General features: G+C 29.2%; 1 protein-coding gene and 1 non-coding gene across 2 annotated transcripts; one reads left to right on the top strand and one right to left on the bottom strand.

The window, feature by feature from the left end:
• Positions 1 to 3044: 3044 nt before the first annotated feature.
• Positions 3045 to 4237, top strand: LOC102615173 (CEN-like protein 2). Its single transcript, XM_006487901.3, has 4 exons — positions 3045 to 3311; positions 3404 to 3465; positions 3767 to 3807; positions 3909 to 4237. Exons 1-4 carry the CDS (start codon positions 3108 to 3110, stop codon positions 4127 to 4129), a joined length of 528 nt encoding a protein of 175 aa, XP_006487964.1. The 5' UTR covers positions 3045 to 3107; the 3' UTR covers positions 4130 to 4237.
• A 9207-nt stretch (positions 4238 to 13444) lies between these two features.
• On the bottom strand, positions 13445 to 14982 carry LOC102607803 (isoflavone 4'-O-methyltransferase). Its single transcript, XR_008051236.1, has 2 exons — positions 14248 to 14982; positions 13445 to 13821 (listed from the first exon to the last, which is right to left on the bottom strand). It is a non-coding gene; the product is annotated as an isoflavone 4'-O-methyltransferase (transcript).
• Between the last annotated feature and the right edge of the window lie 693 nt (positions 14983 to 15675).

Below are 15675 nucleotides of genomic sequence, written 5' to 3' on the forward strand. Positions count from 1 at the left end.
GTATTTGTCTACTACATATGCTAAGCAAGCAAAATTATTTTTCCTGCTATGGATCAAGCCATTACAAAATAAAATTATATATCAATAAAATTTGGTCTAATTTTTAGTTTTATACATATTTCATGTAGTTTCAAACTTTTTGCTTACTTGTACTTAAAGATCATTCGGGGTGCAGTCGATAATATTTAGAATAATGAAAAATCAACTTATCTTACAAATAACTATGAAAAAAATGAAAAGAATAATTTTTCAAAATTAGATTTTAAGAGTAAATTTTATCCTTAACAAAATTTCACAAAAATCATCATATGTATTATGTAAACCCAAAACTATCATTATTCAATTTAAAAATAAAATCAATAAATATACAAGGTAATAATTATTATTATAATAATTTTTTAATTTACATTTGTAATTTTTTAATTTTTAAATAACTCTTATGTTAATTTACTTATTTTACCTCTTATTTATAAGTCTTATATTACATCTGTATGTTTTTATTTTATTTACCAATAATACACTGATTTACCACTCATATAATAATTTACTTATTTTATCTTCCATTTACAAGTCTTATTTTTTATTTACTTAATTTATATTACATTTTACACTTATTATTGATTTACTAGTTACAAGTTTTATGTTATATTTATAGGTTTTACTTCGTTTACTAAAAATACATCAATTTACCATTTCTATGTTAATTTACTTGTTTTACCTTCTATTTACAAATCTTATGTTCCATTTACATACTTTATGTTTTATTTTACACTTAATGTTAATCCATAAGTTTTCTGTTATATTTGTAAGTTTTTGTTTAGTTTAATAATAATTTACTACTCCTATGTTAATTTACTTGTTTTACCATCCATTTACAAATCTTATGTTTCATTTACATTATTTATGTTTTATTTTATATATAATGTTAATTTACAAGTGTTATATAACATTTGTTAGCTTTTGTTTTGTTTACTATTAATACACCAATTTATCATTCTTATATTAATTTACTTGTTTTGCATTCCATTTATAAGTCTTATATTCAATTTACTTAATTTATGTTTGATTTTAATTATGTTATATTTGTAAGTTTTTATTTTGTTTACTATTGACACAATAATTTGCCACTCATTTGTTGATTTACTTATTTTACCCTCTATTTATATCATTTATATTTTATTTTACATTTAATATTGATTTACAAGTTTTATGTTATATCTATAAGTTTTTATTTTTTTACTAATAATACATCAATTTACCAATATTTTTTTGATTTACTTGTTTTATCTTCTATTTACAAGTCTTATGTTTTATTTACATGATTTATGTTTTATTTTACACTTAATGTTGATTTACAAGTTTTATGTTACATTTGTAAATTTTTATTTTATTTACTAATAAAACTCCACTTTATCATCCTAGGTTAATTTACTTATTTTTTCTTCCATTTACAAATCTTATATTCCATTTACATAATTTATTTCTTTTTTAAATTTAATTTTGATTTATAAATTTTATGTTAAACTTACGTATCTTATATTTCATTTGAACATTTCATGTTTAATTATGGTATTGATGCAGTGATTTTAGAATGACCCTGGGTCGTTCCATGATCCCGTGATTAAAATTACGACACCAATACCATAATTAAACTTGAATTATATAAATAAAATGTAAAATATATAAATTTAACGCAAAGTTTGTAAATCAATATTAAGTGTAAAATAAAATATAAAATTATGTAAATAGAATGTAAGACTTGTAAATATAAGATAAAACAAGTAAATTAACATATGAGTGATGTAAAACACCAATTTAACAATTTTATATTAATTAATTTATTTTACCTTTCATTTATTAGTCTTATGTGTAATTTACAAAATTTATGTTTATCACGATATTAATATTATAATTTTAGTCACGACTTCATAGAAGTTTCCTTCATATAAATAGGTCTTTGAGCTTCACATGAATAGGTCTTTGAGCCACGTTGAATGAATGAAGGTCAAATTTTTTTTGTTTCTTTAAATTCTAGACGAGATGAGAGAGGGTTTGAGAGTTTAATAGAAGTTTAACAGTTTTTATGTTTTTGTTAGATCCATTACTCTAGAGTTAGTTTTTGAGTGTGAATTAGTTCCAAAAACTTTATATAGGACACCTAGATATATTCTGAAACCCAGAGAAAGGGGGAACGCATGCATCTAGCACATAAATTCTCTCTTAAAGCTTTTCATTCCATGTATTGCTGAAAGTGTAAAGTAATCCTTACTTCTATTTCGTGTTAGTAATTATGAGCTCTTCCACTTCAAGAACTTTCGTTTTGGCTCCTTCTCATACAGATAAATCATACACAATAGTTACCAAGCTTAGAATTTTTCCCTTTGGCTGGATTCCGAGAAAGTAAATATCGCACTGTTGGTTGATTCTCATCATACATTATTTATCTTTTGACTACAACCTCTTTTTTTCTTTGGCTTTTTCTTTTTTCTTGAAACTAGCAAAAGATAAGAACAGGACACTCTAGGTCCCAATAACTCGGATCACTCGTGCAATATATAATCCTATCCAGATAAAAACATTAGGCTTAGATTTGCTCTAATTTAATTTTGTTGTGACTCTCATAATCGTAGAGGCATTCCTTAACATGCATGTGATTGACTCTGTCTACTTATAAATTAGCTCATCGTCGTCATCATCTCACAATTTGAGGTGATAACAAACATCTTTTGCTGTCACTTTCTTCAGTCCATATATAATACAATTTTTGAGTTTTAAAAGCTAATATTGTTTCTGTACGCATGTTACAATAAAAAAGAGTGAGATAGAAAGGAATGAGAATCTCCTTAGGCTAGCCTTGGTTACCCTTTTTTTAATTTAATTTAGCATAAAATTATACAACGCCAAGCTTTAATTTGCTTTTTGCATTCCACATTTTAAACATTTTTTGTAACCCACTAACAAGCAACCCTTGAGATTCTCTCCACACTATAAATATGAGAGCTTCTGGCTGCAATTCACTACCCCAATAAGAAACATTCAAAAAGAAAAGATAAAAGCTTATTCAGGCTTACTAGCTTCTCTCTTTCTTTTGTCACTCACTCATAATTATGGCAAAAATGTCAGATGCCCTTGTGCTTGGAAGAGTGGTAGGTGAGGTCATTGATTATTTCACTCCATCTGTGAAAATGACTGTAACTTACAACTCCATCAAGCAGCAAGTATATAATGGCCATGAAATGTTTCCCTCTCAAGTAACTCAAAAACCAAAGGTTGAGGTTCTTGGAGGGGATATGAGATCTTTCTTCACTCTGGTAAAAATATTTATTCCCTTGTTTTTCTTGTTCTATTCTATCTTTTTACTCTCTGAACTTATTGATTAGTCGTAATTCTTTATCATTTCCAGATCATGACTGACCCAGATGTTCCTGGCCCAAGTGACCCTTACTTGAGGGAGCACTTGCACTGGTATATTCAAGATTATAACCTCTCTAAAACCCTCCGATGTTAATTTTTATAAAGACAGTCTCGCAATAAATACATTTAAAAGGAGAGATCTGAAAATTTGTGCCCTATTTCTAGGGTGAATTTATGATTCACATAAAGCATAGCGTTTTACAGTCACGTATAATAATTAACTATTTACGTATATGCATATATAAAAGATCGTGCATAACATTTACCAAAATTTGAAAGATGTGATTGTGCAAATTTGTCTGCAAAATCCATGATATCCGAGTCTGAATCCCTTTATTTGACAATCTTACAGGATTGTCACCGACATCCCAGGTACCACTGATGCCTCATTTGGTAAGTAATGTTATCTAAAGCAAATTTAGATTCAGTTTTTGATCTGAAAAACAACAATTAAATGATTTAAAGGGTTCACATTTTTGGTGGAAATATTACAGGAAAAGAAGTTGTGAATTATGAAATCCCGAGGCCGAATATTGGGATCCACCGGTTTGTGTTCCTGCTCTTCAAGCAGAAACGAAGACAAACAGAGATGAGTGTACCAGCTTCAAGGGATCGGTTTAACACTAGAAAGTTTGCTGAAGAAAATGACCTTGGCCTGCCTGTGGCTGCTGTCTTTTTCAATGCACAAAGGGAGACTGCTGCTCGAAGACGCTGATGATGATCAAGAAGCATATAATATAAAAATAGGTAACAAAATATTTCAGCTAATTAATAATGATAAGAATTGGAACACGAGAATGGAAGGAGGACTTATGCTCTTCGAGTACTGAAGACTCTTATTGGTTATATTAAGTGTGTTATTATCTGTATCTTTAACTTATTTAGAAATAAATTTCTTTAAAAATAATCATATTGAATGGAATTAATTATTGATATTTATAATTAGACATGTATTTGGAACTTCCTTTAGATGACTCTATATTGCTAGATCAAGTGTATTAAATAGGATTCATATTTCTATACTCATTAATAATTAATTAAAAAATAATTACATCCATGTGAGTAGGGGTGTTCATGGATCAAATTTTACGGATTAGATATGGATTATCAATCCATATCCGATCCACGAATTTACGGATTATAAATTTTTAATCCAATCCAATCTACGGATTTGTGAAATTTAATCCAAATTCAATCCATACGTTTGCGGATCGCATGCACATTTAGCATAATCTATATCCAATCCACCATTTTACAGATTAATTTGTGGGCTAAAAAGTTTTACTTATGTCTTACCCATGAACTAACTAAATAAAAAATTTAATATAAAAATGATTTTACTACCAATCAAATTCAAAATTAAATAAATTAATTGTTTAAATAAAGTTAGAAAATACATTCAAAGTTTTAAAATATAATACACTAAAAAGAAAAAAATATTATTTGTTTAGATCAGTACATGGAAATTAATTGCTAATGAAGCTATATTTTTTATTTAATTTATTTTATATATATTATTAGATAAGACATAATATGATATTAATATAACTATTTTAACTTATTTATTTAGTAATAAGTATAATGTCATATTTACAAGTTTAATTTTTTTATTAAAAAAATATTTTTTTATTTTTTTACGAATTCGCGGATTTTTACGGATTCACAGAAGTAAATTTATATCATATCCATTGACTGCGGATTTTTAAATTTTTAATTCAATTCAATCTACTAATCTACGGATTAAATTTTTACGAATCAGATTTATGTAGATCAAACAAATTGAGAAGATTGGATTGAATTATAAACACCCCTACACGTGAGTATGAAAAATATTTATTTCCACTCAATTACATAATTACGAGAGAAAATATTGACCTCTGAAAGGGAACTTGAGCAGTTGCCCTTCGAGGCCGACAGTTTGGTGTTGTTACTATTAGCTTTTGGGTGATTTGACAATGAAAATAGGGGTTGGTTTCAGAAAGTACCCAACGATAATTTTCAATTATATATTTATCTCCAGGCTTTACTTTTAACTATAGATTGGACGGAACAATCACAGTAATTTTTTTTTTCTTGAATAGACAAAATTGCCCGTTTAGGCTTATAACTTACATTTTTTAAAAGAGAGCTTACTTATGTAAGGTACAACCTTTTACAAGGCTATGGGCTCAAATAGAATTCATAATTCAATTTGTGAGAGACTGTATCTTACATTACATATAAGGTGCTCCCTCATAATAATAATTTCAATCCCTTCAACATCATTACATCAGTGGGTCATACTGCATGCAATGCTGAAAGAACCTTACCCCATGGTCACTTCAAGAGGTTAGAGAGAAGGTTTTGAAAAGTATGCAACCAAAAAAAAAATGATTACACAGGTACTTCCAAAGAGCCACTGAGCTAGCAAACTTGTTCACTTCTTTTTTTTTTTAAATTCAGTATTTGATTTAGATTCAGTACTGTTTTCATTAATTTTTTTAATATAAAATTTTATGAAACTTTAATTATATATTTTTATACGTCCAAATTTAATAAAAAATTATAAAAAATTGAGCACAATCAACTTGATATTAAATTCAAATTCATTCTAATGACCAAGGGCTTTCCAAGTCTCTCATACTCTCTATTTCCATTTTTCCCAACAAATTTCACGTATTCTTCTTGAGCTTTGCATCATGAGAACAAAATAAGATCTAGATTTCGAAGATTTAATTAATTTTCTTTATTGGAATGAAAAAAAGACATGCTACGGACACTTAGCTAGGGAGGAGCTAGAAAATCTTACCATGAACTTTTATCATGGAATACATAAAAGTAAATTGATAAAAAGAAAAACATAAACAGATGAAATGAAGCAAAGCCTCCTATCAATTTATATCATTATGACATACACATATAGCAATAATCTATTGTATTATGGCATACATATGGCAAAAATCAAGATTACTATGACATACTCATAAGACAAGAATATTTAGGTCAGTAACTTATGACATTCAAATGTTAAAAAGAATATTAATACTCAAACATTTATGTTATTTGGATTCTTTTCTTTCCAGGCCTTTTTTTTTCCCAAGCTTGTACTCTCGCATCTTAATTAAAAAGCTTGTGCAAGCAATTAACCCTAATGGCTTCAGGGATTGCAAGGAGGGTTAAACTGAAGAGTTTGATAGGACTTTCCCAAATTTGGTTTAAACAAATGAGAGATAGGAGTAAACCACTTTACGTAAACGTTTACGCTATTGAATAAGATCACAACTTGGATAAATATTCTTCTAATCTTTAGGGTTTGAGCCAATTACCCAGTCCAATATCTGTCCAAGAAGGAGAAGGTGATTAAATCAACGTACAATTTTGGACTCTTCAACTGAGAACTGGGTTGACAATGGACTGTGTTAACTTACTGAGAGATTCAGTGTCTTCCAGAGTATTTGTATCTCCTGAATTTAAATGATTGAGAAGCAGAATGATGACAAAATTGACTGTTGATTTCAATAGCCTATAAAAAGTCTTCACTTTATCTATCAATTTGGCTTTTTTTGGTGACTTTTTAATGATTTAAAAGACATCCATAATTCTAACAGGTAACAGTTGAGGATGATTTGAGCTAGCTACTTCCTCTCTAGCTTCAAAATCTAAATAAACTAACTAGAATGGCCCATTTAGTAATTAGAGGCTTACCGAAAATTAAACCTATTGTACAATCTACATTCGCAATATAATATGAGGTTTACCGAAAATTCGGATAGATGCAATTATATTGCAATTTAGAGATTTATGGACTCTACTCTCCTTAACTATATTTGGAGAGAAATCTAGATACATGCATTTATAGTATAATCCTGATTTTCACAAAGCATAAATCAGAAATCTACCCCCACTAACATCATCCATGAAGAAATTTATCCCTGTTTAACCTTTTCCCAACACCCACAATACAATACAAATATCATTGAGGACAACACCCACAATACAAGTCCAATGCTACTTCTAGTATTTAATTACCTCAATAGCAATATAAATTTACTTGATTGTTGCAATTGATTGAGTCAATTTATCTATCTCTTTTATTCGTACATTAAAAACATAGCAGAAAGTCTTAGGTAAACAAATTCTTTAATAAAACTTTTACATCTTTAAATATTCCGCAATTAGTAATTGAGTTGTATGATTGCTGTGAATTGAAGGTTGCAAGTTGCAACTCCTCAACCTTCTAAGAGCTATACGGTACTTAAACTCCTCCGAGATCACGCCGATCAATTACATGAAATTTTTTGAAATAAGAAAAGAGAATTTAAAAAAAAATAATTGAGCAGCTGCTTCGCACAGATGATGGGGATTGATCGAGAATTGTTTTTTTCTAAATGGAAAATAGCAAAGTGAAGAATCTTTTAAAGACTAAACTGCATAGTGTCAGTTCAAACTACATAGTTTCACAAAATTATGTTTGGTGCCCCAAAAGTTTTGGTTTTCATCTGAGTCAACTGCTTTGCTTGTAGGCCTCTGCAGCCTAGGGATGAATTGGGTCGAGTGTCCTAATTAACTCCGGCAGTTGTTACAATGTTGAGACATGACACAATTTTGAATTCCAAAAACTGAATAATTTTTTCGTATATGTTTATATAATGAGAGTTGAGAAAGCGTTCACGACTTTTGCAGTAATGATTTTTCTTAGTAAATTATCGTTACCATTTGTGTACGTACATACTTATTAATTTTTTTATAAAGATAAGGAATGAATAAAATTTAAATCAATTTTTAGTTCTCCGGCAGTTTTTGATGACTTATCAAATAAAACTACTACGAAAAAAAAAAAAATTAGTCCCTAAGAGTCATTTGTGTGCATACATTATTTGTTGGAAGGTTAAAAAAGACTTGGTGGGGGTTTATTAATTTTTATATTCAAATTCGAGATTTTAAAGTGCGAAAAAATTTAGAAAAACGTATAAATGGTTTATGGGATTTAAGTTTTAAACTCTTAAAACCTACAATTTAAATTTTTTTCATACTTTAAAATTTCAGATTAGATCAAAATTATAGAAGAAATGATAAATTTTGTATTTCTATTTAGGGAAAACAAAAAGGACAGAATAAGTAGAGAATTTTAATCAATCACGAGTTAACAACTTGCTGTCAACTTCTTGTTGAAATGCTGGTTTATTTTCTTACCGTTCGGACGCGAAAAATCCCCAAATTTTGTTTCTATTCTTTTAAGGCGAGAATATTTTGAAATATTGGCCAAATCTTTCAAAAAGAACACTTTTGAGACATCCTTGAGATCTCATCTCCCAAAGATATGCTCCCTCAATTGTGATTATATACAAAAACTTAAACCTCGTACACAACCTAAAACAAACGTTAAAGGCTGGTTTAAAAGTTTATTATTTTAAGAATCCTTCTTTATTTGATTTCATACCACCATTATATATATTTAATAGTTTCTTTAAAAAAAAGAAACAAAGAAAAGGGAAAAGGTAGTTGATATTGTTGCATCAAACGGAATTAAGTAACAAAAAAATTATTGGCAAGAGAAATTTGAAGATTCTTGACTGAAATTAAATTATTAACATAAATTTTAACTAAATTTAAAATTAATTACCCAATTAGCCAATGATTTTTAAAATTACTCTAAAGGTTCCTATTTTTACTTACTTACTTCCACAACTATTATATTTAACTTTTCAAGGATAAAATTTTTTTTTGTCCGATATAACTCAAAATTCAAACAAATTATATATGTAACAAGTGAAATGCATAGAATAGTTAAGGAGGTTTTTATGAAAAAATAGACAACAAGTGCATTTCGTATAATTTTTAAAAATAGAAAGTCTTACAGGGTATTTGGCTCAAATATAGGCAACTAAAAGTACATCTACCGTTTTCGTTTTTACAGTAATAACGAAATAATGTGTAAAGTGACAATATTTTTTTTGGTTTTGACCACGAGATATCCTGCGAAGGGTCCCAACTGTGGGAGGCACCTTTAAACCCGTACCACAACCCAGACTAGAAGTCCCCGCTCGAACTGAGAGGCACAAGTTCTCCCAACAAATGCGACTTCCCTGCGACTCGAACTGGGGAGCAAACCCAATCAAACCACTTAAGGGGACTCCATTGCCAGTAGAGTCAGCACTTTGTTGGTGTAAAGTGACAATATAATTAGTATCACTCTTGACAAAATTTTCACTTTATATTTCTGGAATTGTTCATAGTATTGTATTTGTTTACTTATTAGCTTGATTGTGGAAGATGACGCATAAGCAATTTTTGGAAACAAGCCACAAAAAACCTAGTAAGTATATATTCGAAGCAAAATGTATATGGCACTATAGGCTTTTGCTCGATGTCCTTACAAAAGATCCCTAGATTCCTCAAACTAGCTAGTTCTTCTTTTAAGGTATAATATACAATAATTAAAAGTGATAAAGATTATGCGGTGGACTACTGTGAATAAAATTCTTGTCAATTTGAAATGCAAAATAAATAAAAGATTTACATCATTATATATGTATATATTAGAGATAACATTAGAAAGCCAAAAAAATCGGCTTCAACGTGATTCTTTTTTTTTTTTTGAATATGGCTTCAACGTGATTCTGATCGTTCAAAATTTTAAGCATATATATCTTATCAAACACTTGGATTGAGCTTAACCTATTGTTGAAAATCATTTTCATATCACAATAGTCTTCTTAACGGATTCATTAAGTTCACAAAGCTATCCCTAAAATCCATAAATTAGCTTGTTTATTAGGTAAAGAAACAAGATCATGGATTCATTAAGTCATCAAAATGATGCTGTGGTCATTTAATTTGGAAGAGCTACCACTATTCTTTGTTTTTGTTCTTAAATATTTATGCAGTAAATCGAATATACAAAATTTTGCAAAGAAAAACGTACATGTGGTAGGCCAGTGGCTTCACATGCAGATGCAGTTCATATAGTTTGTAAGAAACCGAATATGTCTTAATATTTTAGTGCAGTGGCATATGATTAAATTATTTTGGCTACCTCTATCCTATGAATATGATTCAGAAATAGCAAAACCTTGTTTTTTTTTCTTTTAAGTTAAATGTTGATGTGGCAATGGATAAGATTATTTTTTTTAAAGTTAAGTTTGATTTTACACTTATATGATCAAAATTTTATTATATTTTTTATTAATTTTACTAAAATTATTATTTAAATAATGTATTTAATAAATAATATTGACTTCTATTTTTTCTCAAAAAAACTTTAATCTCATGTAATAATTTTTTTCGACAGTAGCTGTAACTTAAAATCTACAATACCTTAATGCCAAACAAAACCTAGGTTACATTATGTTGTAACTTACAACAATTTAAGAATTAAACTGAATACAACATTACGTAACTTAGTCACATCCTTAATTTTAAAAGCAATGATAAATGAACTAAACAATGATAAAATCATGACAATTTTTTTTCTTTAATAAAATTTAAGAATTCTTTTGAAAAAGAAAAAAGTAAAATTTTTAAAGATAAATCTACAAAATTCACTAAAAGACAATTTTTTTGGTATGGTTCTGTTCCTCTTATCATTTTTCTAATTTTAAATTTCGGTTTGGCTGTTGCGCTTGATGCAGGATTTTGGAGGTGGAATTTGATTCGAAATATGCAGTGAATTTGCTTACTAATCGATTTCGAGGTTTGACATATTTCACAGTTTTTAAATTGTACTGCCCATAAGTTAGCTGAATTTGCTTCACAAATTCATCAATTTGTGATATGGTTGGAAGATTTCCCAGCTTTTATTTTAGACGCATTTTAAGTTTGTTTCTCTTTTGAATAAATTTAATAGAAGAAAAAAATCTAGCAATAAAAATTACAGATATTAAGGATTTAAAGTCATCCTCTGAAGTTGGGAAAAAATTTAATCAATTTTCTTTAGGTTTTTTAAAATTAAGAATCTTTGCTTACAGAGATTTACTAAAAATAATATTTAAAAAAAAGAGTACAATAAGAAGAAGGGTTGTAAAACAAGTCGAAATAAATAATTTGCGAATCAAATTAAAATTGTGAGTTGGACTATCGCCGCACAACAATTTCGAAATAAAAAGTCGGGTAGATACTACATTGTAATCATTTTTATTTTAAAGAAAAGGGTAACTCAATATTAAGCTATTGAGTTCCCCATGTGACGTGACAGCCCAAACGGCCAAACCTTTGAAGCATGTTGTTACTTGTTTTGTTAGTAATGATGATTGAGAAGATCCCAAATCTGATTGTTCATTATGGCTTCGAAATACTCCCCTGTCGTTGCTTTCATCTTCCACCAGCTAATTGGGATCAGCTAAACTTTTTGCTACTACTATTGGTTTTGAAAATCTGATGGTTTAGCTAAATAAGCTGCTATATATGTGTATACACACACACACACTTTGTTATTAAATTCTATCCAGTACTAATATTTGAACAGAAAATTTTGATACAGAGACGATAAAATAATTGTAAAATTATATGGTATTATGGTGTTAAATAAAAGATAGCATTATTTTTTAATTTATATTATAACATTGTATGATTTTACCATTATTTTTGTCACCCTTGTCTCACGAATAGGGATGGCAAGGGGTACCACATGCTGTGGATTTTTCATTATCAAATATACGCCCGTGAAAATTTTAACTTACCAAAATTGTCTACAACCCGCTGTGAGTTTTAACAATTAACAAAATCCACCTACAACCCGTAGGAGATTTTTAATGAGTTTTCACATTTAACCTCACAAATACTAAAAAGTACTTTCAATAATATATAAATATTTAAATTATATCATTCAAATTATAAATTTATAATCGTAGCTTAAAAATTCGTATAAAATACTCAGTTCTAGAGCTTATTAATGTAAATGAGAAATTAAGTTTCAACATTAAAATGAATACATAAAATATATCAATCTAACACTATTTTGGTTGTAGACAAATCATCATCACTAAGATTAATGCCTTACTCCGTCTTTTATCCTATATATAAGTATTGTCAATAATATTAACAAGTAAACCTAACTTTAATAAGCAATCATTAGGTTTAAGTCATTAAAGCAGAACAAGTAAAATTAATCAAATTAAAATAAAATACTAGTAATTTTAAACTTTAAAATTATAAAGTTTCTCCTTTTTAAAAGTATATGATATATGTGTGTGTTTACACGTGGGTGGGTGGGTGGAAGGAGCATGGCATGTGGCTACAATGAGTTGCATTATGTTTAGGAATTAAGAAGATTAGGGTTCGAGTAATAATCTTAGCTCACATATATTATGATTAATTTTTTTAATGCGATTTTATGGTTACAATTCAAAACATAAATAATTAAAAAAAAATATGAGTCCGTTAATATCTATGCAGATATCAATCAAATTTTTCTCAGTACAAAATTATTTGCGGCCCACAAAATTAGTCGCAGCAAACGAGTTTCTATGTGTGGATTTAGATAGATGAACTCTTCATCATTTATCATTTCTATTTTTATCTTTTTCTATGTAATTTTGTTTATTATTTTATAAGAATAAAATTACATATAAAAGTAATTACTAGGAATTGATGAAATAAATGCTTGGGATAGCTAAATTCAAGACCGTGCCTTTTGCCAGTCAACGTTTTTCCCATTAGCAGGTTTTCGTTTACATACCTTTAAATATGAGCTCCACTTAAAAATCTTTTACATTGGATGCCAAATACATATATCCTAAGGCTCAACCTAACAATTAGGAGACAAAGTATGCAATGTCGTTGGACTCAAACGAGAAATTTCTAAAATTTATCTCAGATTTAAGAATTTTTTTTTTAAATAAGGAATCACAACCTTCATTCATTAAGAGACTGAAAAAGATTTAAGAATTTTTTATTAATAGAGAAAGATTATGATTTTTTTATTAGCTGAAGAAAATTACACAATTGATAAAACTGTCTAGACAAGGCTGCTAGCAGATACTCGTGGGAACAATGGCAGAGTACAAGTAATTAATCCTTTTTTTCTTAATTTCTTCTGGACAGCAGCTGGCAATTACCATTTGAATAGTATTATTGGCGATTCAGAGTAATATATCCTTGCAGGCATTAGTGCGATTGTCCAGTTCTTTAACGGATAAACTTTAATGAGGGACTTCAAACCAAACATAGTTGTTATTTTGCAGCAAGTAAAACCAGCATCCAAGAATAGAGTTTTCCATTCTTTATCAGTTCTCTCTTTTCCATCAACAGAAACGCTCATTAAAGCGTCACACAAGAGCTTGCTTCAGTTACTTGATCCTCATCTTCCTTTTCATTGATTACAATGTCCATGATTAGTACCTTTTCTCTCTGACCATTGCCTGCAATAGCTTCTCTGCATTTCTTCAGTATCTTCAAGCTATCCTCACCACCAAATGCATGAAAAAACAACTGCATACATGCCAATCATTCATTTACTTAATATCATTTGGTGTGGACTCATGCTTTTACACCTATAAAGGGCCTTTACAATGCTGTAAAGGGTGAGTCCCTCATTTTATAGTGTGCGGACATCCATACTTGAGGATGCTCAAATCTAAATGTTCGCTCAGAATTTTGATGTAAATGCACCCTTTTAATAAATATGGCTTTCAATATCAGGACTAAACTAAAAGATTAAAAAAACTCACACTGTAATGTAGTATATTTTATCCTCTAATGTGTTGGAATTTATAATTTTTTTATCTTTTAATTTGTTCCAAACCATATTAAAGTTGGTAAACCCTAATTGGACTTGGACTATATTTATCTGTAATTAAATTAATAGATAATAATATATTGAAGCTTGAAAAAAAAAGAAAAAAAGAAATTGCCCACCATGAAGAAATATGCGTCTGCCGGAGGGATAAATTGAAACATATCATCTGCTACGTATTTTAAATTCTCAGTTTGAGGCGTGTTAGCAACAGCGTGTGGGAGGTCAAGTACTGTGCATTCGATGCCGGGAATGCTTCAGATATGATTTTGGAAAATCTACCATTTCCACCTCCAACATCGACCATGGAACCCAACCTTTCAATGAGTGTCCTGCAGCAGTCTTTGACAATGAAGGTTGCCATTTCGGAATCATTTACCATTGCTTGATTGAACCGCTGGCTTAGTCTAGGGTTTTGGCTCATAATCTCCCAATGCTTCATTCCGCGGACAGTTTCCCATACTGAGACATCATTCCCTTTGAACAATTTACTTATAAAATGGAGTAGAAAGATATTATCTGGGTCAAGAATTCCTGAAACAAGTGGTGACAAGCAGTAGGACTTGTCTTTGATGAGCAGTGTAGAAATAGGAGTGAGGTCATAATCTTCTTCTTTTTCCCCCTCCAACTTTGGTTTTGGAAAACAAGCCCATATGAACTAACAGACGCATGAAACGGAATGGATTACTAGTTTTTGTAGGCTTTCCGTGGCTGTGAATTATATCCGCTCTGCCTAGCTCAACTGCACCCTTGAGTGACATCGGACTTAAATTATTAAGGAATAGCCCAGTTATTTGACCATGACCTTCAAACAACTCTTTTACACTTACCCCACCTTCATTTTCAATGGGATTCATGACTTCAATTGATCTCTCGTTTACTTCTCCCATTACTTCTCAAAACTAAGATTTATAGATAGCTCTATACATCTCCCTTGAATTGCATTTATATATATACTTATCTATCGTAAGGCAAATTTAAAGGTCAACATAGTTATACAAATAAATAGTTACAATTAGCAAAGCTAATTTGACATTATCAACAGTTACAAAAAATTGAAAAATAAGAGCATGAAAAGACTGAGATGCATTTTTTTCATAGAAAAAAAAAAGTAGAGGTTCGTGAAACTTCAAATCAACTTTTTAAACTCATACCTCCTCCAACGTTCAAATTTTTGAGTGGTAATTAAATAAACTTACTTAAAAACTATTTGGACAAGCTCTTAGAGGCAAATTGAAGTCTCTTTTGTTTTATTGCATGTTATTTATAAATTGCCTGAATGTTTTGGTCTTTTCATATGATTTTTTAAAAATAAATTTGACAATTATATTTTTTTTAATAAAAATTTAAATTTTTGAGTTCCCTAATCGGGCACCCATTCAGGCAAAAACAATTCGGCTACTGTAGCTTGACTCATGAGTTTGTAGCATGACTCATGATTTTAACAAAAGCTACTTTAATTTAACTAAAAAATAAAGCTACAAAATTTTGACAAATAAATTGAAAAGATTATATTAATATATAATAGATAGCATGTGGAAGAATATTAA

The sequence above is a fragment of the Citrus sinensis genome, chromosome 8, assembly GCF_022201045.2.
Source record: "Citrus sinensis cultivar Valencia sweet orange chromosome 8, DVS_A1.0, whole genome shotgun sequence".
Lineage (NCBI taxonomy): Eukaryota > Viridiplantae > Streptophyta > Magnoliopsida > Sapindales > Rutaceae > Citrus > Citrus sinensis.